Here is a 21,445-nt window from a genome sequence, read left to right as displayed (position 1 = left end):
TAAGCCGCTTAGAACAAATCAATAGATTGAAATTACTTGCTCTCCACATAAGCAACAAATATTTAGTTAAACACTCAAAACCCTACATTTATATTCACATACATACATACATTTAAACTATTTTATTCTATTGCAACACGAAAGGAAACACGCTAAATATTTTTTTTAATAAATTGTATTTTTTACACTCATTTCAATTTGATGATGTTTGTTTGTCTCTTCGTAAACAATACAATTTAGTTATTTTGTTTCCTAAATAAAGTTTGCTTTACTCTTCAACCACCAATACTATATTAGTAACAAATAAACTTTTAAGGATACAATACTCTACCTAACAAGGACAAACAGTGGTCAAATAAGTTGTATTATTATTTTAATTGGAAAAATAAATTTAATTCAAAATAATCCAATTAAATTAAATTGTTTCTAGACTTTTTTATTTCCATACATTGAATGGTTTAACATAGTGCATGTTTCATTTATAAAATAAAGGATTTCAATTTGAATAATGATAATTCCAATTAGTCAAGTACAAACAAGTGTAGATAGACTTGGTAGTGTTAGTGGCCTGGAAGAATTAAATGTTTTTCAATTACTGCGCACGGAAATTGTTAAATTGCAATTGTCAGAACAACCAAGGCTACGAACTCATCCTAATGGTTATTCGTAAGTAGAATCATTAAAAATTTATTACTCTCTTAAAAAGTTGTATGAGGATTTATGATTATATACGGAAAAGGCAATAAAACATTTATTTTGTCACAATATACATACAATGTGTCACTAAACAGCAGACATGCAAATATTTTTGTTCATACATAGAAAAAACATATAACATTGATAATTCAATCCACAAAGAAATGCAATTTTAATTTGTAATAAGTACAGCGTGAATTTAAAGCATCTTATATATATTCGTTTTTTTCAGGTCTTCAATATTAAGTGAAGTACAAAAACAAGGCAGCACGAAACTTCCTTCAAATAAATCGGTATTAGTATTGGGTGATAATGCCACTGGAAAAACTACTTTAGTAGCTAAATTGCAGGGTGTAGAAAATCCTAAAAAAGGTTCAGGTTTAGAATATGCCTACATAGATGTCAAAGATGAATACAGAGATGGTAACTATACATACATTTAAATATATATATCGCTTAGTTTACAGGATCATTGGCAACTTAACAAAGTGTCTTTCGCACTTTTTAAAATTTTTATCTAATTACGAGCTGAACTTGTATTAATTAAGTGATATATGGTCATATAAAGATAAGTATATTTGTTTTTGATTTTAAAAATTTCTGAAAATTTAATTTCAGATATGACCCGTTTAAGTGTTTGGGTTTTAGATGGTGATCCAGGCCATAAGAATTTATTGCATTTTGCTTTAAATGAAACCAATTATGCACACACATTGGTTATACTTACAGTATCTATGACCCAACCATGGTTTTGGTTGGAACAACTAAATCATTGGATAAAGGTTTTGTCTGATCATATTGAAACTTTAAAACTAGAACCTGAAGAGAAACAAGAAGCCCGCCAGCGTTTAATAACTTCTTGGCAAAGTTATTGTGAAGTTGGAGACGATTTAGATCCTGGTTCGCCGGTAAAACGCACGATGAGAAATAATTCCATAGATGATGATGATTTGTTACCGCTAACTGAGGGAGCCCTTTTAACAAATCTTGGTTTGGACATTGTAGTCGTTGTAACGAAGGTAATTTTAGACAAAATACAATTATATATATAACTTCTATAATAAATATATTGCGGTGATATTATATACATACATTCTTTTATACGTTGATTTTAGACTGACTACATGACAACATTGGAAAAAGAATATGATTATCGGGATGAGCATTTCGATTTTATTCAACAATGGATACGTCGTTTCTGTTTACAGCATGGCACATCACTTTTTTATACAAGTGTTAAAGAAGACAAAAACTGTGATCTCCTCTATAAATATTTAACACATCGAATCTATGGCCTACCATTCCGAACTCCTGCCCTAGTCGTTGAAAAAGATGCGGTTTTAATGTACCTAAACAAATTAATAACATCGAATATTTCTTTAGATTCTTATTAAAAATTTCTATGTTTTATTTCAGTCCTGCCGGTTGGGATAGCTTAAAGAAAATAAGTATTTTATATGAGAATATGCATTCTTGTAAAGCTGAGGATTATTACACCGATATTATAACAGCACCTCCCTCTAGAAAAGTAAATTTTTATTATATATATTTTTTTAATATTTATATCAAATTAATTTAATATTATTTTTAGGCTGTTTCAAATCGTGAAATTGAAATTCAAACTGAAGACGAACAAACCTTTTTGGCGCGACAACAAGAAGTTCTTAAGGCAGGCGGTCAAGTACGTAGCGAATCACCTTTGCGTTCCCAGGCTAGTAAAGCTTTGCCTCGTACCCCTGGTTCTGCTAATCAGAACTCACCAACTAGAAAGGTGATATCCAAATTCAAATTTTATATTAAAATATGTTACTTTTTACTTTTTCTAATACGGATAAATAACTATTTTTTTGAGATTATGCTTTGTTTGTATGGGACTTACTCATTGGAATTGGCCATTTATTTTTCCTATTAATCGACCTATCTTACATAAAATTTATACACAACAACTGCATTCTATAAACTTTTAAAATGGTTTTCTAAAATACATATAAAATAGTTAAATCTTTAAATTTTTTAAACTATAATTTTGAACTTTGACCCAAAAAAGGCTTTGTTATAATTTATATGGTTTTATTAAAACATATACTATAAGGAACAAGTGATCCCAATATATTTTTTTAATTGTTATGTTCTTTTATTATCTCTGCTGGCCTTTTAACAACTTTGAAAATACATATGTAAATATTTATTTATTTGTTTAAAGTAATGATTAAAAAATGCAGTTGTTTTTGTTTATAGATTTTATATTTTTTATTTTATTTAAGATTTAATCAGTATTTTCAATATTAAATGCAATTTGTAATACATATTCTAAACAGCTCGACGTTAAAATGAATCCTGCTACTCCTGGAGGGGAAGGAGTTTTGGCGAATTTCTTCAATTCATTGTTGCACAAAAAATCTGGTTCACCAGCAACACCACCTGGTGCCATGAGTACACCTAGAACTAATGGTTCTGATAGTATGATGACTCCCGATAAATTATCTGTGCGCACAGATGCAGCCGCAGAGTTGGATCGCCTAGCGAGGAGTGTAAAGAAGGATGTAGATTTCTCGCAAAGCGAGTGTTAAATAAAAGGCGAGGTATCCTCACTCTATCACAACACAGAGGCACTAATTTCAGAAATTCTTCGTTTAAACTGTAATAATTCATTAGTAAATAATAGAACTACACTAACGAATTGAATTGAAAATGCATGGAACTTAAAGATCAAAAGGAAAAATGCAACAAAGAATACTAAAATTATTATGGCCTTTTATCATCCTCTTTATATTGAACCTTTAGTGATCACTAGAGAAATTCTAATTATTATAAACAAATGTTAAAAAAAAAATTGTTTTTTATATATACAAATTATTTTCTTCATCCGCCCTCCATACACCAACTGTTTGCTTCTAAAAATAATCCACTTTTTAAGTTGTGCTAATTTTTTAAATATATAAAATATTTTATTTTTTAATTTTTTTAATAAGCAATAAAAGAAATCAAGTATTGTACACAACTTAAAATATATAAAAAGGGATAAACTCTTTTTTAAACAATTTTGTTAATAATATGGCTTAATAATTAAAAGTATTTTTTAATAGACATTCATTTGTTTTCTTTTTAATTTGATTTAGTTGCTCAAAGATTTATATGTTTAATAAAAAAGAAACACGAAATATAATGTAACCATCGTAGATTTATCGTTTAAACAAAAGACACTCCATAATCTGTAAAATATATAAAGAAAATTAAAATGATAATAATCCCAAACAATTCTTTCATAATAAAATAAATAAACACTTTTAACTGTTTTATTTTATTTTATAAATATACAATAATTAACAGTTATGGCGTCATTTTTATCAACAGAAATACTCGCATTTCTCTTAATTTTTATTTAAAAGAAAATTCAAAAATTGAAATGTGTGTTTACAACAAAATCTTTTATGAAAACGCAACATTTTTTTAATTAATTTAAAATAATCTAACATTTTACTTAATTTAATATCTTTTGTTTTTTACTTTTTCGAAATTTATTATAAACACAACTATCTTATAATGAAAAAAGAGTCCAAGGCCTTATTTTACGTTAAGATGTATGTTAAAGTGAAAATAACGAAAGAAATCAATCCACTTTAACATTAAATGTAAAAACTATACATATATATTTTTTTATTTATTTTTTCTAATTTTAATTTCTTTAACAAATAAATAAAAAAATTTGCTTAACTTTGTGTTTATATAAATTAATTAAGTAATTCAAATATTAACTTAATCTCCTCTTTTGCTAACAACTTAAAAAAAATTAATTCAAAATTTTAATTTCAATTGTCTAAAACGTTAAATGAAAATATTAAAATTTTAGTTAATTTTTATTAAACTGTTAGAGAAAAAACAAGATAATGCTCGTTTCTTAAAGAATATTCAAACAAGAATAAATAAATGTAAAAACAACTAAAAATATCAATAAAATTTTGAAAATTTATGGAAACATATAAAGAAATTGTGTACTAATTTTGTTGTAGTTGTTGTAACAGAATGGCTGTGAGTTGATGTTCTTTCCTGGGAAAAAATTTCCTGTTGATACAGCTGTTGCTGAGTTGATAATCTTTAGCCAGTTGAGAATTAGATCGTTCCGGAGCGGAGATCCAATTGCTGCTCGATTTAGATTATTGCTTAGTTGGAAAAGCTTTTCCCTATTTATAACACCTGTTACACATTACGATCGACATGAAAAAAATATATAAAATTTTGAAAATCGAATAGTATAACTCTAAATTAATAATATGAAGTCATATAAATTCGTAAATGCATTTAGGAATTATGTATGTTTGAGCAGATGTTGGAAAAAAATATCCGACAATCTTTAATCGACGTTGTATGGGTATATGTATACAGAAAGTAACATACTTCTTACAACCCAAAAAAATACAATGAAAAAAATCCTTTGTATGAATAAGTTCAGGAGAGTCTATTTGTTATAGTATAAATCGATGAGAAAAAATATAAAGAAAGAAATAAAAGATGAAACATCTACTAAGTCCGAAACTCAACACTGATATTAAAAGTACAAACAATAAATCCTCAAGAGAAATTAATCATTCACAGGAAAAAAAACTAGAATCCAAATTCAATGCCAACACACTATCCGTAAATTAAATTCGAAACGGCATGTAAAAGTCAGCAAAAAAAGTAGACACTTTGTTTTTCCCATTTATATTAATTTTTAAAGGACTTAGGAGCCTTTTGAGAACATGTCGCTATAACTATGACTAATCATAAAATTTTTATATAAAATGCTTGATCCTCACATATGTATGTATCTATAGATCTACTTTATCGGTATAAATTACTACGTCAAGCACCTTTCAAAGATATGAATCGAACTTTGTAATGTTCTTTTCTTCCAATAAAAAGTATATCGGAAATGGATCACAAAAATAAAAATAGCTTTTGTATACGAATCAGACTAATCATCTGATGTCCGAGCACTGATGCATTTCCGAACAGACCCTTATTTTGACGGTATAAATTGAAATTTATAAACACGTTTTTTAACTATGTATCAAGATTACGTTTGATGTTTGGAAAATTTCAAAATCGGTTTCCGGTTTTACACCAAAAACTTAAGAAAATGTAAAATGATTTCCGACAATATTCTGGGGAAAAATAACTTTATTTAATTTTAAATTATACGAATTATAAGTAAAAAAATTCTTAATGTTTATGAATAAATTATTCTTAAAAAATATGAAAGTCTTTACGATATTTCCTAAAATTATGCTTAAGTTACATTTATCAAATATAATATTTAAATATATCTTTTTCCTATTTGAAGACATGCGGAAGATATTTTTTTATTTGACTGTTTCGCTAAATAAATATTTCAAAACAAAAAAAATTATTTTCATGTTTATTACGTACGTACATATGTATGTAAAGAAATTGTCCAATTGATTTTTTTACTAAAGACTCTAATGCCTTCAAGTCAATCCATTATCCCCAGAAATTAGACATCGTTTGCGAGTGTAGGTTATGTGGACTTTGTAATAAAAAAGCTGTTCCACAAAGACTTTGGTATGTACATATGTACATACACATAACTTTGTGTGCAAAGAAGGTTGTGGGTTTGTGCAAAGTTGTTTTTTGTATTATTATTAAGTTTTGGAATAATTATTAAAAATTCCCAACAGAAAAAATAACTAAAATAACTAGTTAGTAAACAATACAAATATGTATGTATGTCAAATAACTTCATATACTTAGATAAATATATATATGTACATATATATGTATGTATTTATATGTATGTCCCCAGTAGTTTTGTTATGAGACAATATGTATTCCTTCTAGATCGAATTTTCTACAAATTGTTTGAATATTGTTACCTATTATGTAGGCCTTGTAATGCCGAATGAAAGTTAGTTGCTAACTTAGTATTCCTAAGTATCCTAAGGAGAACCCTCTTTAAATCTGAGGAAATAGATAGGTAAATTCACTTTTTCGTGACAATCACCGCGATCTGCGGAGTATGTACATACATACCTAAACGTATAAATGTATTGTTGCACTGTATTGTATTAGTTAATAATTGTTTTTTTTTGCCAAGTTAATATGTATAATAATTCAGTCAACAACATTTTGTCAGAGAAGGAGAGAGAGGTTAATTCAAACCTGTATAAAAAATCGCTTGTAAGAGAAAAAATTTGAAGTGAATAAAAGAGTGAGAATTAAAATTAATAAAATATTAATTTTATTTTTATTAAGAGACAGAGAGCGAGAGCTTTAAGAAAACAGCTTATTGCGTGCGCAGTAATTGAACAATCAAGACGTCTAAAGTTTTTATACGCAACAGTAGTAAATTAACGTGCGTCGCTCACATTAGTCGGTCGGTGGTTAGAAAGAACGGTAAAATTTCAAATAAATTTAGAAATATTTTTTTGTTTTAAATAATTTCATATATAAAAGTATAAATACGTAAATTTGTTTTTCTTTTTTTTTAATTAGCGGTATATAAAAGTTAAATATTTTTATTTATATTTACGTACACACAAAGAAATATAGATAAAAACAAATAAAATTGTATCTAATTAAAATAAATAAACAGAAGCAATAATAATTATTTAAAACAAAATGGTGGAAACTGTAGTAACCGTTGAACGCACCACAACCACACAAACCGCGACACCTACAACAGGTGGTGGTTTAAGTGCACTGAGGATTAATATTGGATATTTCCAAACTGTTCCTGGTATTATTAAACTTGTGCAATTTGTAAGTTAAAAAAATATATGTGATGTTTTAAAAAATTATTATTATAATATAATTATATTATTGGTTCAAAATAAAACCTAACCGCCAACTGGAACTAACATTAGCTCCCTAAAAGCTGATTTTAAGATATTAATTTCGATATTACTATACATACATACTAAATTATGTATATTATATTTAAAACACATATTTCAATTCAAAGTGAGGAAATTCGGCAACTGGAAACCACTTCCGTTTATTTCATATTATACATTTCACCACACTTGCGATTAAAAAAATTTATAAGAAATAGTAAATAATATCTATATAGGAAAAATCTCAGTTTCGGAGATCGGTGTTGTTTAATTTTAATAGTACAAAATGTTTATGCAAATAAAAAAGAAAAACCTTTAAGCCATGGAATCTTGAAATAATAAATAACTTATTTAATGAAATGATTAAAAATTATATAGTTGTCATTGTTTATGGCTTACATACATACATATTTAACCAATTATAAAGTTTAAAAAAAACAAGGTATAAATTTCGAACCTTATCAATTCACTGATAAACGTTACGTAGATATACGTACATACATATGTATATATAAATAGACGTAAATTTGGAACACGGAATTTTTATCAGAATTTTAATGCATTTAAGTCTGAACTAATATGAATTTAAAATATTTTTTGTTTATCACATGTTTACTGAAATGTATTTGGAAATTTGTATAATTTAATTACAAATAATATTGCCGTAGTCGTTTAAAATTCATAAAGAATAATTTTCGTCCTAAAATCTGTTTAAAATTATTGAAAATCTTGAAAAGTTTTGGGAAAGTTTATACATAGCATATGCTCATAATTCTCATATTTAAATTGCTTTAGTTTAAAAATGAAACGGAAAAACAAATGTCAAATACACATTTGTCGATAAGTTTTATTTGGCAAATTGGTATTAATGGAAACTTTTGTTAGATGCCAGTCAAATGATTAGTTCAATTTACGATAAGCCATTTTTTAAAATATACTTTTTTATAAATAATAAAAATTGCATTTTCTAGATTAAAACACTTGTTGTTCGAAAGGTCCTGAAAATTTTCGAATCAAGTAATAAAGATAATGAATAGGTATTATCGCATTATATTCATACATATATTGCTATTTTGCTAGAACAATCTCTTAGGAAATCATATAGGGAGTAGTAAATTAAAAGTTTAACTTTGGTAGAAATACGATCTAATATACTGATTTAACTTTTAATTAGCTTGTGTTCTTATGATAAAGAAAATCTTCTATATTTGAAATTAAAATTACTTATTATGTAACGGAATGAAAATCAGTTTTATCAAATTGACCTATTTTTTAAATGTAATAATAAAAACGAAGTAAAATATTTCTAATGTTGTCTAAATTTCATTAAATTCCAGTTTTTTATCTTTTTTGTTTAGAAGCATTTAAAAACCTTAAATATTTTAAATTAACAATCATGAGGAATAATTATTGAATAATTAGCCGTATCTAGTTCATATACTACAAGACTGGCATATTCCAAAAAAATCGTTTCGAGAAAAAAATTCTTTAAATGTTTAATTTCGTTTTACAATTTTTTCAATATCTTTTAAACAAATTAAGGGATTCAAAATTTAGACCAGATTCAAATAGTATACATTAATAAATTTATCGTCTAAATTGAAATTTTATTTAACACAATTAATATTGTAAACACCTATACATATGTATGTATATACATATTTGAAATTGATAAATCTATGTGAAGGACATTTGTAGCCCATAGTTTAAAAGCCTTGTTGTAAATGAGTTGAATGTTAGAATATTTTGATAAATTTATATAAAAACATTTCCAAACTTGTTGCCCAAATATTGCCAAGTGTTATTTGAATTTTTGATTCATAACTAGTATTTATGTAAAATAAAGAAGTGAATACGCATTTGTTTATTTTAAAAGCTACTTTAAAAATATAATTCACTAATGATGTTATATTGGTTGATTATGTTGTTCAATCAATTGAAATACAGATTATTTTTAATTATAATTTCTTACTAATTCGGAACATTAAAAAAAAGTTTGACCTCGAAATATTATTTACTTTTATACTTTTTGGATCAATTTTGAAAATTGTTCGAAATTCTAATTTCTAATTTTATATTATTGATTTATTACATACATATGCATATTACATTTGTTTTTTTATTTCTTGTTGTATACAGTACATAATATAATTATTTTCTATAAATATTTAATTACAAAAAGAACGAGCCGTTTTATTCAAAGCAATAAAGTAACATTGAAGTTAAACTGTCATTATATTAAAATCAATATATCGCTCATTTATTACAAGACCGGCATAAATCAAAAAAAAAAAAAAAAATCGTTTTCAGCAAATCATTATTGTTTTATAAGATTTTACTATTTTTTAAATAACTTTAATATGTTGCATACATATTTTCTAGTAGTCAGTGCGAAAAACCAAAATTTTGGATTGTGACAGTCTTGTAGTAAATTAGCGACTTGTACAAAGGGTTGGTCTCGTTTGTATAGGGAATATATGGTTCTAATGTATGGTTTCTCAAAATGTTTGTCAAACATATGGAACATTTTATAACATCTCCATAATTGGCTCTACTCAACATATAAGGTCCAATTTATCAAATAATTTTAACGCTCTACTGGCTTAAAAGCAAGTATATCGATGAAATTATGAAAAATACTAAAATAGTGATGAAATTTGACATAACAAGTAATCAAGCCAAAATCTCTCTAAAATATGATGGAGGATATAGAAAATTCGGTATGGCCGAATGTAACTCTCTTACTTGTAATAATTTTTTGTATCTTTTTTCTTATCCAGTTCACCAAATATTTAGAATTGTTATCTTATAACGAACGAAATTTTAATTTTCGGCAGAACTTCCACAAATTTAATTTTGGGGTCTCCTTTATGTACATATGAACATACATATGTACATAAATTGTATAAAAATGTCCTTCATAATAAATACTAAACGAAAATAAATTATTTTGTTTATTTTGGAACACACATGATGTTAGTTATTTTTAAATAAATCTATATGTTTTAAATTAATAAAAATTTAATTAAATTATAAAAACGTTTGTTTTAATCTTCTAAAAAGTTGATACAAAAATAATCAAAACTCATTTCCTAGGCGCAGCGACGATATTCTTTTAAATGAGCTCATTCTGCCAAAAGTTTATTTGATTTAGATTTTTTATTTTGTTTTGTTTTTTTTTTTTAATTATATTTTTTACTATAAGTAAATTTTCCCCTTTGTTTGTGTTATTATCATTTCTTTTATTTAAATATTTTAAACTTTATGTATATAAGTTTATATATAAATAATAAAAAAAAAAACGTTTGTCTTTTGATGTTGACAACACTAACGTAACGTTTTCAATGGATTTTAATTTTATTTTTGTCATGTCACGAGTATTAACACCTGCTTTTTATCATCATTTATTCTTTGGCTGTTTTGGAATATTTGTAGAATATGAATATAATAATGATGTTGATCATAATATTGTCGGCGTAAATTTAAAAAAACTGAAAACACTGCGGTTTTTAGGCAAAACTTATTAACCTATTCACACACATTTCTTGTTGCTAATTTGGAATGATTCTGACATAGTTATTGCCCTGATAACTTAAATATTATTTATGTCCAATTTTTTGTATGTACATATATACATATGTACATTTTATATAGACATTCCAAAATCTAAGAAAATAAATAGAAGAAAAAAAAAATAAAATCTCAAAATGTGTGAAAACAACCAGCTGCTTTTTTAAATATTTAAAATTTTTAAAAACTATATTTATATGTACATACCAAATATTTATGTATGAATATGTATAGCACCATCGTATAAATACTTTATATTTTGAGTCAAACAAGTCGCATGTTTGCAATTGTTTAAAGTGAATGGGAAAATTTATAATTTAGTTCAATAAATTTCATTATTGTATTCACAAATAAATTTATTGAATACGTACTTTAATTTATATGTACATATTTATTCTTTTTTGAGAAATTCTTACTTCAATAAACTAGGCTGAATATTTATTAGGCTCATAAAAAATATTTCTTAATTTTACATCTCTGTCACCGAGTGGCTCCTTTGAAATTTTTGTAATGACCGTAATTTTTAAATTTTTATTAATCATACGTACAAGTAATATGTTCTTAATTTATGTCATCTTTTATTATCTAAACTGTTGTTAGAATGCACATTTTTATTAAACATTATAAAAACAAAAAAACAAAAAACGGAATATGAATAATTTTCAAGCAGACGATTTGCAAGTATTAGATCATGCAGTTGTAGTTAATAAACGTCATAAAATTACAAATACAAACGTACATACATATAAACAGACATTGAAATGTAATAGCGAAATTGAATCACTTTTGTGCTTTTTCATAACCTAAAATAATGCACTGTAAGAAATTGAAGCACATATGTATTAAGAATTTTCTGTATCTCAAAATTTGTGTTTGTGTGGAAAAGTATTTTAAACTTAAAACAGTTTTAATAGTTCCATTTCAGTCTTAAGTTATCGATCATAGATGGGGGCAAAAATTAATTTCTGATGGTTCTGCAAAATTTTTGAAATTGGCGGATATAGTTTTATATATATTCACTCGATACATTTTTTTATTTTGAACTAATTGGAACAATTTTTTATTTATAAAATAATATATTATTAGATTACATATTTTCATATTGATAAATAAAATAAGAAGATAACATTTTTTCAAATAACATTATTTGTTACAGTAATCGAAGAGCAAGACATCCACTACAGCCTTACGATTTGTTTTGAATATATATAAATTGAAAATAGTATTCATTCATATTCTAAAATTATGCGATGATGCAAATTCGTAGTACGTACATTAATGATTTAGTAAACATAGAATAAAAACTAAATAATGTTCGAGTCAGAAGAGCTTTTTTTACAAAACCTGATTTCTTAAGCAAAAATCTTGAAAAATTCAATTTGATTATCTAGTTTAATAAAAATTTATATATAATTAAAACAAAATTCTTATTTGAATACATCATATGTTGACGAATACTAAACATTTATGATTTATTAATTTATTTTATTATTAATAAATTTATGTGTGTTTATGTACATATGTTTGTTTGTATGTACATTTTTAAATAATGATTCAATTAAAATGTATAAACAAAAACTCGCATATCAAGTTCCTTACGCCAACAGTGTTATTGAAATTTCTGTTTACGAAATTTGAAATTTTATGTTATTTATTCCATCCAAATATGGTTGTTTGTTGTTTTGTTAATTCAAATGCAATGTTTAGTCTAAATAAGGTTTATTCTTTTGCAATTGTAAAAAACGAAAGTTAAATTATTTGTTTATAAGCTTAGAAAAAGCCATTGCACATTGTATGTACTCACAATGCTTCTTATTAGAACACAGTTAGTCTTAATTGAACTAACGACCTTAACTTCAATTAATTAATAAAAGTTTAGATATATTTGAACTTAATGAAATAATCATTATGTGTATATTTCAAAAATAACATTATTTGATAATCGATATAAAGTTTTTATGACGGGTTAGACGTAAGACATTTCCAACTAGGTACATAGTCTGCTTTGATCTAATATGTATTCCCACATTTTGTATGTTATTTTAAGATTTTTTTTTAAGCGGGGAAGTGAATCTTTATTTATTTATATTTGAATATATGTGTGTTTGTATTCTTGAATTCTTTTAACCTCATTTCGGCCGATTGTTGGAGAACTGGTATGTTGAACTGCAGTTGACAACTTTCATTATGAATAATTTGTTGAAAAGTCTAGCCTGAGTTAAAGAAAAAAAAAACGAAAACAAAAGAAAAGAAAAAGAGCGGTAACAATGGGTGAAATGGGAAAGTTAAAATTATTATTGTAAAAAAAAAAACAAAAAACTACTTCTTATAGTGACGACAACAGCAGCGCAACAACAACAAAACAAACTTACACACATAAATAATTAATGTCATCATCTATATTTAATAGTATTCGTAATAGGTGCGCATGCGTACCGACAAACGTACATAATACATATGTATGTATGTATATTCATATAGTGCAATGAACTAACAAAATGGAAATACTAAAACAAATTAAATGACGGTTATGAAAAGGGAATGAGAAAAGCAAAACACTACTTACAACACTGCCAATACTGCTATATCCGATTTAGCTTGTTGAGTTTCAATTTGAATATTTATTTTCTTTCGGAGATAAAATTAAAAATAAATAAAATTATAATAATAATAAATATCAAAGAAAATTTTTAAAATTTAACAACAATATCATTTTGATTTAAATTAAAACGAAATTTTTAATAAAATTGACAACACTCTACAAATGATTAATTCCCATAATCTATTATAAATAAATTTATATGACTAATATTTTGAATTTTGATAAACACAAACATATTTTCATAAAATTTTCTTTTTTAAAAAAATAAACAAGTGTTTGTTTTTTTTTTTGTATTTGATTTTGAAATTGTAGTACGTTAAGATATTTATAATTTTATGTTATTTGGTAATGTAGTTTTTATAGACCATTTTATCTGGCCAAATGCCAACTGATGACATATTTTTTGTTTTACTTTTAGCTTTTTTCATTTTTATATTTACTTTTGGACACTGTTGATGTTTTTCTCACGTACATTTTTAATTTTTCTTGAGTTTTTCTTTTAAAAAATTGTCTCATTGCTTTAAGGATAGCCATGAATAAAAATACTTAGCTTTCAAAATTACGTCAGTATAGATTATATAAAAACATACCTTACATACACATATATATTAGCATCTTTTTATTTGTTATATAACATATAATTTTAAGTTTTAAGAAAAAAAAACATAAAACGGAAACGCTTCAATAGTTTAAATTGTACTTGTACTCCAACAAAGATATCAATTTCCCAGTATTTGTTTAACCCTTACGTATATACATAAATATAAACAAATACATTTATTTAAATATGTTTTTATTTTATTAGGTGACAAATAATGACGCCTTATAAGACTTTAAATATATATGTATGTAATGATGTTTGATTAATTTAAGAAACTCAGTCTTAGCCAACGTGTCAAATTACCACTGAGTAGAAGTAATTTTTTGTAAAATATGTTTATAAATACTCTACTTATATATAATTTTAAATTCAATAAAATTTGCTTGAGCAGTAGAGCATAACTTGTTATTACACACAAGAAGTCATAACTTTGCTACCAAACCCACTTTTTATAAGTTTTCTTTTGGTTTTCCTTATTATTCATTTTTATTAAGTGAAATTGTAATTTCATCAAATTCACTGTCAAAGCCAATCACTTTACATGAAAAACATAAACTTTAAAAGTAATTATACGCAGGGGAACCGGAAATATATAGTTTAATTTTCCTGGATATATCAATGGATGACAAACCGATTAAGCAATTTCGTTTTTTAGAATTAAATTCCTCTTATTTATTCGAAACAAAATCTTCAAACTCTGAATCGGAATAAATAACATAAAAATATGTATACATAAGTAAGAAAACTATGTTTAGCATATTTATTTAAAAAAAAAAAAACCTAACGTGTAAATCTCGGCTATGTATGTATATTATGACACGTATGTGTCAGATATTAAAACAAATAATTATGGTTATTAAACAACACTAAATATTTGGGTGATTTACCTTTTTGTTCTTATCAGTTCGATTTAAAATTAATGCCCATATTGCAGACATCATATATGTATGTATGTAAAGTCCATTTAACAAAAATTTGTATTACTAATCAATAAAAATGTTATTGAAATCGAGTAATTTTCGTAATTAACTTTGTTCATTATTAAACAACAATTTTTCGTTATATTTCTGCACTTTACCTTTATGAGTCAGTACATGTAAAAAATATGATTTTTTAATATATTTTATTTATTCTTTATTTTTAAACTCTTATAATAATTATTATAATAAATTAAATTTTTAAAGAAAGCTAAAACCAAAATATTTTCATACGAATTTTATGAAATATATTGTGATAAATAAAATTTGTACTTTCCACATGTAGAATCGAAAAACGCATATCGCTTCTTAATATGTATCTAATAATAACAAATTATTTTGATTTAGCATGTACAAAAGTGTACCTCAGATAAGATAAAATATAAAGAGCAGCAATAAAAAATAACTATTTACCCAGCCCTATTTCGCAAAAATGTGAAGTAAATAGTGAAAGTGAAATATTTTGATGAGATGACAAATACATTGAAAATTATATTTCAGTTCGTATAGAATAATGTTGGCAGTGGGCTATTCTTCTAGACTTAGCAAAATTTTTGCTAAATGCCAATCTTATCCAACCAATATTGAAAATATGACTTTATCGTTAATTAATAATAAAATTTCTATTCATTCAAATCACCAGGACCAGATTTTTTTAAAGATGTTACAAAGTAAAAAATATATCATAACTCGATTCTATAGTGGCTGTGGGCTATTCTCCTAGACTTAGCAAAATTCTTTCTAAATGCCAATCTTATCCAACCAATATTGAAAATATGACTTTATCGTTAATTAATAGTAAAATCTTTACTCATTCAAATCACCAGGACCAGATTTTTTTTAAAGATGTTACAAAGTAAAAAAATATATCATACCACGACTCTATAGAATATTCACTCTCAGCGTTTTGAAAAGACCTGATAAAAATTTTAAGAAAATATTATTTTAAATACAAAATTTTTTAAAAAATCAATTTCAAATCTTTATTTACTTTTACACTTTTAAATCTTTGGTTTTAGACACTAATGAACAAAATAAAACGAAAACTATAAAACGAAATGTATATGTATAAAAAAATACATATTTATACATAAATATATTTATATTTTCTTTCAAAATAAATGTTTGAAATATTTGCATAAAATTAGCTATTTATGAGGAATTTTTTTAACGTTTGAAACCAAACCCAATTTTTAACTTTGGTTCTTATGTCTTAAAAAAATGTTTAAAAAACATGTATATTACCAATCTTCAAAAATATAAAACAAATTAAAGTTTATTTTATTACCTCATAATTTTTATGTTTAAAAACAATAGTAACATCAGTTATTAATTTATTGGACATTTTATTATATATTTAATATTATTAATAATTTGTCTTGTTAAAGCTAGATTTTTTCTCAAGAATTTTTAAGGCATACATAATCAACATTCTTACACATACAACTTCTTTAGAAATGTTCCCTTGCAGAGGATTGTCTTATTTTTTTTACTTGTTCAAATAAAAATTTACATCAATAACCAGCCTTGAGCAGTTGTCATTAAAAAAATAATAATTAATTTGAAACCTAGAATAGTATAGAAAAAATAATAAATGCGGTTTCGTCGTCACTACTTTTGTATATTTATAAAAAAAACATTTATAATATTAAATATGCAATTACGTAGTATGTGTTAAAAAATTCCTAAAAAATAACTAGCTACATATCTACATCTTTGGCAAAATAAATGTCTCTTAACAAAACAAGTTTTTCAAGTTCTTTCATTAAGGCGTTTATTTCATATGTATGTACCCTGTATGTGAATGCAAATGTCTGAGGGAAATAATATCACTAAACACGAATTTCAAATTAATTTCATCCTTAAAAGTTTATAATTGTAACCTTAATTAACTGTGTTTCATAAACATGATCATTGAAAGAAGTAATCTTCATTTTTACTACTAGAACCATAGAAATAGTTATTAGAAACAGCTTTTTTGGTCATGATTAAAATAACGTCAAAAAAACTAAGATCTGCAATATATGCAATCCAAAAAGAACGTTTTGATAATAATGTTTAATTGAATTTAGAATTTCTTAAATCAGTTTTAAAGGTATCATGGGATATGAAAAAATATTTTACTTAAATTATTTTTTTTTTATATTTTAAAACATGAAAGCAAAAATCAAATTTTAGATATTTATTAAAACAGATAAAAAATTTAAGACTTGTAGTAAATCAGCGAGCGATATGTAGTTCTTATATTTGTAGATGTAGGGTAATATTATAACAGATATATGTATTTATGTACAAAAATATATGTATTTATGTATAGAAATATTGTATGAATACAGGTACTCGTATCTGCGACTATATAATAGAGCAACAGGTGTGACGTAAACTTTAACATACATTAAACAGACTTCTTACACTGAGAATATAAATATACATATGAAAACGTAACTTTAACAAAAAAAAAAAAAAAAATAAAAAATAAAACGTACAAAAAATAAACAAAATTATTGTTTACAATTTTACGAATGCTCGTAGAAAAATGAAATCAGATAAAATAAGAAATCAACAGGTTTTTGCAAACAAAAACAAAATAAGAGGTTTAAATGCAAAATGTGTTGCTTTTGTTAAAAGATGAGCTCAGCTTTTTAACAAGTTTTTATTTGTAGTAAATATATACACACATACATATACATATTTATAATAAACAAAAGTTGAGAATGTAACAAGATTTTTTGTTTGTTGTTTTGAAAATTTAATTCATGAATGAAAATTATCAGTTTAGTTTAAGTAAATGTCAAGTTTAATACTGGAAGGTACATATGCAAGTTTTAAATAATTCCTTCGTGTACTAAATTCAAAACATAAAAATTTAATTGTTAGCATATAGACAATTTTAATATTATACATAAATATTTTTCAAACACCTACAGTTGTGGATTGTTTTGTTTGTTTTCAATACAACAAGTATTTAAATAAGAAACACCTACACTTGACGAATATTTCTGATCATTCAATAATGAGTAATTGTCATAAATTACAAATACATATGCATATAGAAATAATGCATCATCGTTTTCAAGTATTTTTCTAAACAATTCAAAAAAGTTTAAAAATATATAATTTCAAGTGACCCATGTCATAAAATCGATATGTTCAAATTTGGCTGAAATTTGCACCCAAATGTCAATGTTGGACACTTTGGTCATACAGGGTTTTATTTAAATTAGTGTAACTTTTCACCTATTATTCCTAGCAAAAGTTGTCCAAAAGAGTTTAATTATTTTTAAAATGTTTCTTTAATTTATAAAATTATCTTTTAAAGTATGTCCACAGTCATTACTAATTATAAAAACAAGTTATAAAAGGAATAAAATGTATTCTTCCAAAATAATTGAAAATATCACAAAAAGAAAACTTTTTAACAATCCTAAAAAAATAATTCTTAAGTTTTTTAATGCACTATTCCATTATACTATTCCAACTGTCATATTTGTAACAAATGTCAATAGTTATATCCCAAATAAATATATAATCATTTAATAATTATTTTTCCAGATCTTGGGTATAATTTGTATGGCTTGCGCTTCACCTGCCCTCATCTCAGCCACATCTTTCTTCCTGTTTGTTGTGGTAGTTTCATTTATAGCAACACTATTATGGATATTCGCTTACCTTTTGGGTATTCGAGAAGCTCTTAATGTTGCCATCAATTGGATATTCACAGTAAGTATTTCAAAATAGTTTTTCTTAAGCAATGATAACACAAGAATTACAACTAATTTTCAACCTTAACTTAACTGGTTTAGCCTTGTGGTTTCCTAATTATTTACAAAGATTAAGAATTTGTCAATTTAGAACGAAGAGGGAGAAATCACCTTAATGTTACTACCAGTCAACCTTTGCCAATTGCGTATATTATATTCAATAAAGAATGTTTGTAACAGGTTTAATGATAGAAACAGTTCATGTATGTTGACCAACATTTTGCCTGAGTGCACAACCAATGAAACCTTGGATAACAAGTTAATCAAAGGCAAGAATTTTATCATTTATGGCATTTTATGCTTTAATTCGAAAAAGAAACTGGTTTACATTGATGGCAGTTATTAATAAATAATACTTGAATAAAATACATAATAAAGAAAGTTTGTTCAATGAATATTGATTTATTCAATATCTGTTAATTATATTAAGACATTGATTTAATTTTGGCCGCTGTTTAAAAAAACACAAAAATGGTTTCAGAATCTTTAAAATTGAATATTATTTTATAAAACTTCACTTTTTTAAATGTTAAAAATATCAATTAAATTTTAATGTTTCGATTAACTTTAAAAAGAAATCAAATCCAAATCCAAAAATTCGGTTGGAAATGTTTTTAAAACTGTTTTTTATAAACATGATTATACAAATAATAATATTTTAATTTGTTTTTTTTTTCAGGAACTTCTTAATACTGGTATTGCAGCCCTTCTATATTTCATTGCCTTTGTAGTGCAATTGGCCAAGTGGTCACCAGCGTATGGGCACAATTATTATGGATCGAATATTGCTGCTGGTGTATTTGGCTTGTTCAACTTTTTGGCCTATGCTGCTGGTACATATTTCCTGTATTTAGAGCACAAAAGTGGTGCCACAATCTAAGCGAATATTTCAAAAAAATTTAGCAACTTTGCTAAACAAAAAACAGCAAGAAGTTCAAATAACAAACATACCAATCAATATTTAATAAAAAGTGTTCGAAGAAAGGCATTTTATTTAAAACGCCCACGCATTCAATTGCATAAAAATATCTGTACACCGAAATAATAATATCAATATACCAATAAGAACAAAATACTAGCAATTTATTATTTAATTAAAAAAAAATTAACTAAATATTATCCTCTTTGTACTTGAACACCATAACATAAATTATAAATCAACTCCATTTAATCCCAATGGAATGTAATACATAATTGAACAATATTGTTGAATTATCTCTAACATAATAAAATTAAAATAGTAAAGGAAATAACGAAAATAGTCATCGATGCAATTAATTAAGCCAAAACAATTTAAATCACACATACATACACCCATTTATTATTAATATTAATAAAATATTAAGATAATTATGTATTTAAGTAATTTATAATTTTATTAAATGTATTTTTTTCTTGTTTGGTTTTTATTGACTTTTTTCTAAATTCTTGTCCGTAGTTTATTTAAATTTAATTAATGTGTGTTTTAATATTTTTTTTATTAAATTTTTTGTTTCTAGTTTTGTTTTATAATTTTTCTCTAAACAAATATACATATGTACATGCATACATAAATACATTGGTATTTATGTAGTATATTTTTTGTTATTATTTATTTAATTTTTAATGTATTACAATTGTAATTCATTTTTTACTTTTTGTAATAATAAAATAAAACTTTAATAAGTAGTACTTGTTTTTTAATGTTTTTATTAAAATGTTAAAAGTTAAGAATAAAAATAAGTTAATTAATTTTCTTCGTTTTTCTATATTTTTTCCAACGCCTATTTCAGTTATATTTTAATAAAAATTTCCTAAGTCCAAAATACTATATAAGTAAGTAACAGAGGAAGTACAAATTAAAAGTTTTCATTTGAGATATTGATCATAAATTTCTCTAATAATATAGTTTGACAGAAAATAGATTTTCAATGAAAAATTTTCATATTTTCATAAATGCTTTATTAAGTTATTGATGGTTTATTGTATGGAAAATATGCGTTATAACCCTAAAATAAGCTATTTATATATTTATGGACTTGGGGGTATATGAACAATTATCAAAGTTTTTTTATTCCTTTTAAATTGAACTGAATTGTTAATAACTTTAGTAAATATTCACAAGAATTCCAGCCATTTAAATTCAAAATTTTAAAACTCCGGATCTTCATTCCAAAACGTAATAGATTATGAAAGTTTATAAAACTAAAAAATCGTGTGTCACCTTTTTTTATGTTTTTGTCCATGTTTGGACAATATTTGTTTTTGTACTGATTTTAGTTTTTGTTCCTTTGCATTGTTTCGAAAGGGTTTTTATTCGTGAACATATTTAAAATTTAATATTAACAAATAGAGTATTATTTTAAACTTTAGTTTTAATTTTTTTCTTTTGGATGCAAATTATGGCGAAATTCTGGCATTCGAAA

The 21,445-nt window shown here is 24.8% G+C and overlaps 3 protein-coding genes across 4 annotated transcripts in view; 2 read left to right on the top strand and 1 right to left on the bottom strand.

Moving 5' to 3' along the window:
- LOC111678926 (armadillo repeat-containing protein 2) overlaps window positions 1–465 on the bottom strand; it is a 3,825-nt gene extending 3,360 nt beyond the window's left edge. The window contains exon 1 of the mRNA XM_046945891.1: window positions 449–465. Within this exon, the coding sequence (XP_046801847.1) occupies window positions 449–465 (17 nt within the window). The remainder of the gene's footprint in view (window positions 1–448) is intronic.
- LOC111678961 (cytoplasmic dynein 1 light intermediate chain 1) overlaps window positions 1–3,916 on the top strand; it is a 9,821-nt gene extending 5,905 nt beyond the window's left edge. The window contains exons 2-7 of the mRNA XM_023440428.2: window positions 929–1,119; window positions 1,315–1,715; window positions 1,812–2,041; window positions 2,113–2,224; window positions 2,288–2,467; window positions 3,015–3,916. Coding sequence (XP_023296196.1) covers window positions 929–1,119; window positions 1,315–1,715; window positions 1,812–2,041; window positions 2,113–2,224; window positions 2,288–2,467; window positions 3,015–3,266 — 1,366 coding nt within the window. The 3' untranslated portion in view covers window positions 3,267–3,916. The remainder of the gene's footprint in view (window positions 1–928; window positions 1,120–1,314; window positions 1,716–1,811; window positions 2,042–2,112; window positions 2,225–2,287; window positions 2,468–3,014) is intronic.
- Window positions 3,917–6,986: 3,070 nt separating this feature from the next.
- Window positions 6,987–20,339, top strand: LOC111678924 (CKLF-like MARVEL transmembrane domain-containing protein 4). 2 transcript variants are annotated; one of them, XM_046945652.1, is made up of 4 exons: window positions 6,987–7,089; window positions 7,189–7,455; window positions 18,832–18,999; window positions 19,720–20,339. In XM_046945652.1, the coding sequence occupies exons 2-4, from the start codon at window positions 7,315–7,317 to the stop codon at window positions 19,918–19,920; spliced, it is 510 nt and encodes a 169-aa protein (XP_046801608.1). In that variant the 5' UTR covers window positions 6,987–7,089; window positions 7,189–7,314; the 3' UTR covers window positions 19,921–20,339. The 2 variants fall into 2 exon arrangements, with proteins under 2 accessions (XP_046801608.1, XP_023296150.1); XM_023440382.2 differs by having other exon boundaries at window positions 6,996–7,455.
- The last annotated feature ends 1,106 nt before the right edge of the window (window positions 20,340–21,445 follow it).

Source organism: Lucilia cuprina, chromosome 3, assembly GCF_022045245.1.
Source record: "Lucilia cuprina isolate Lc7/37 chromosome 3, ASM2204524v1, whole genome shotgun sequence".
NCBI classification, from domain to species: Eukaryota; Metazoa; Arthropoda; class Insecta; order Diptera; family Calliphoridae; genus Lucilia; species Lucilia cuprina.
This window is presented reverse-complemented; position numbering and strand designations above follow the sequence as displayed.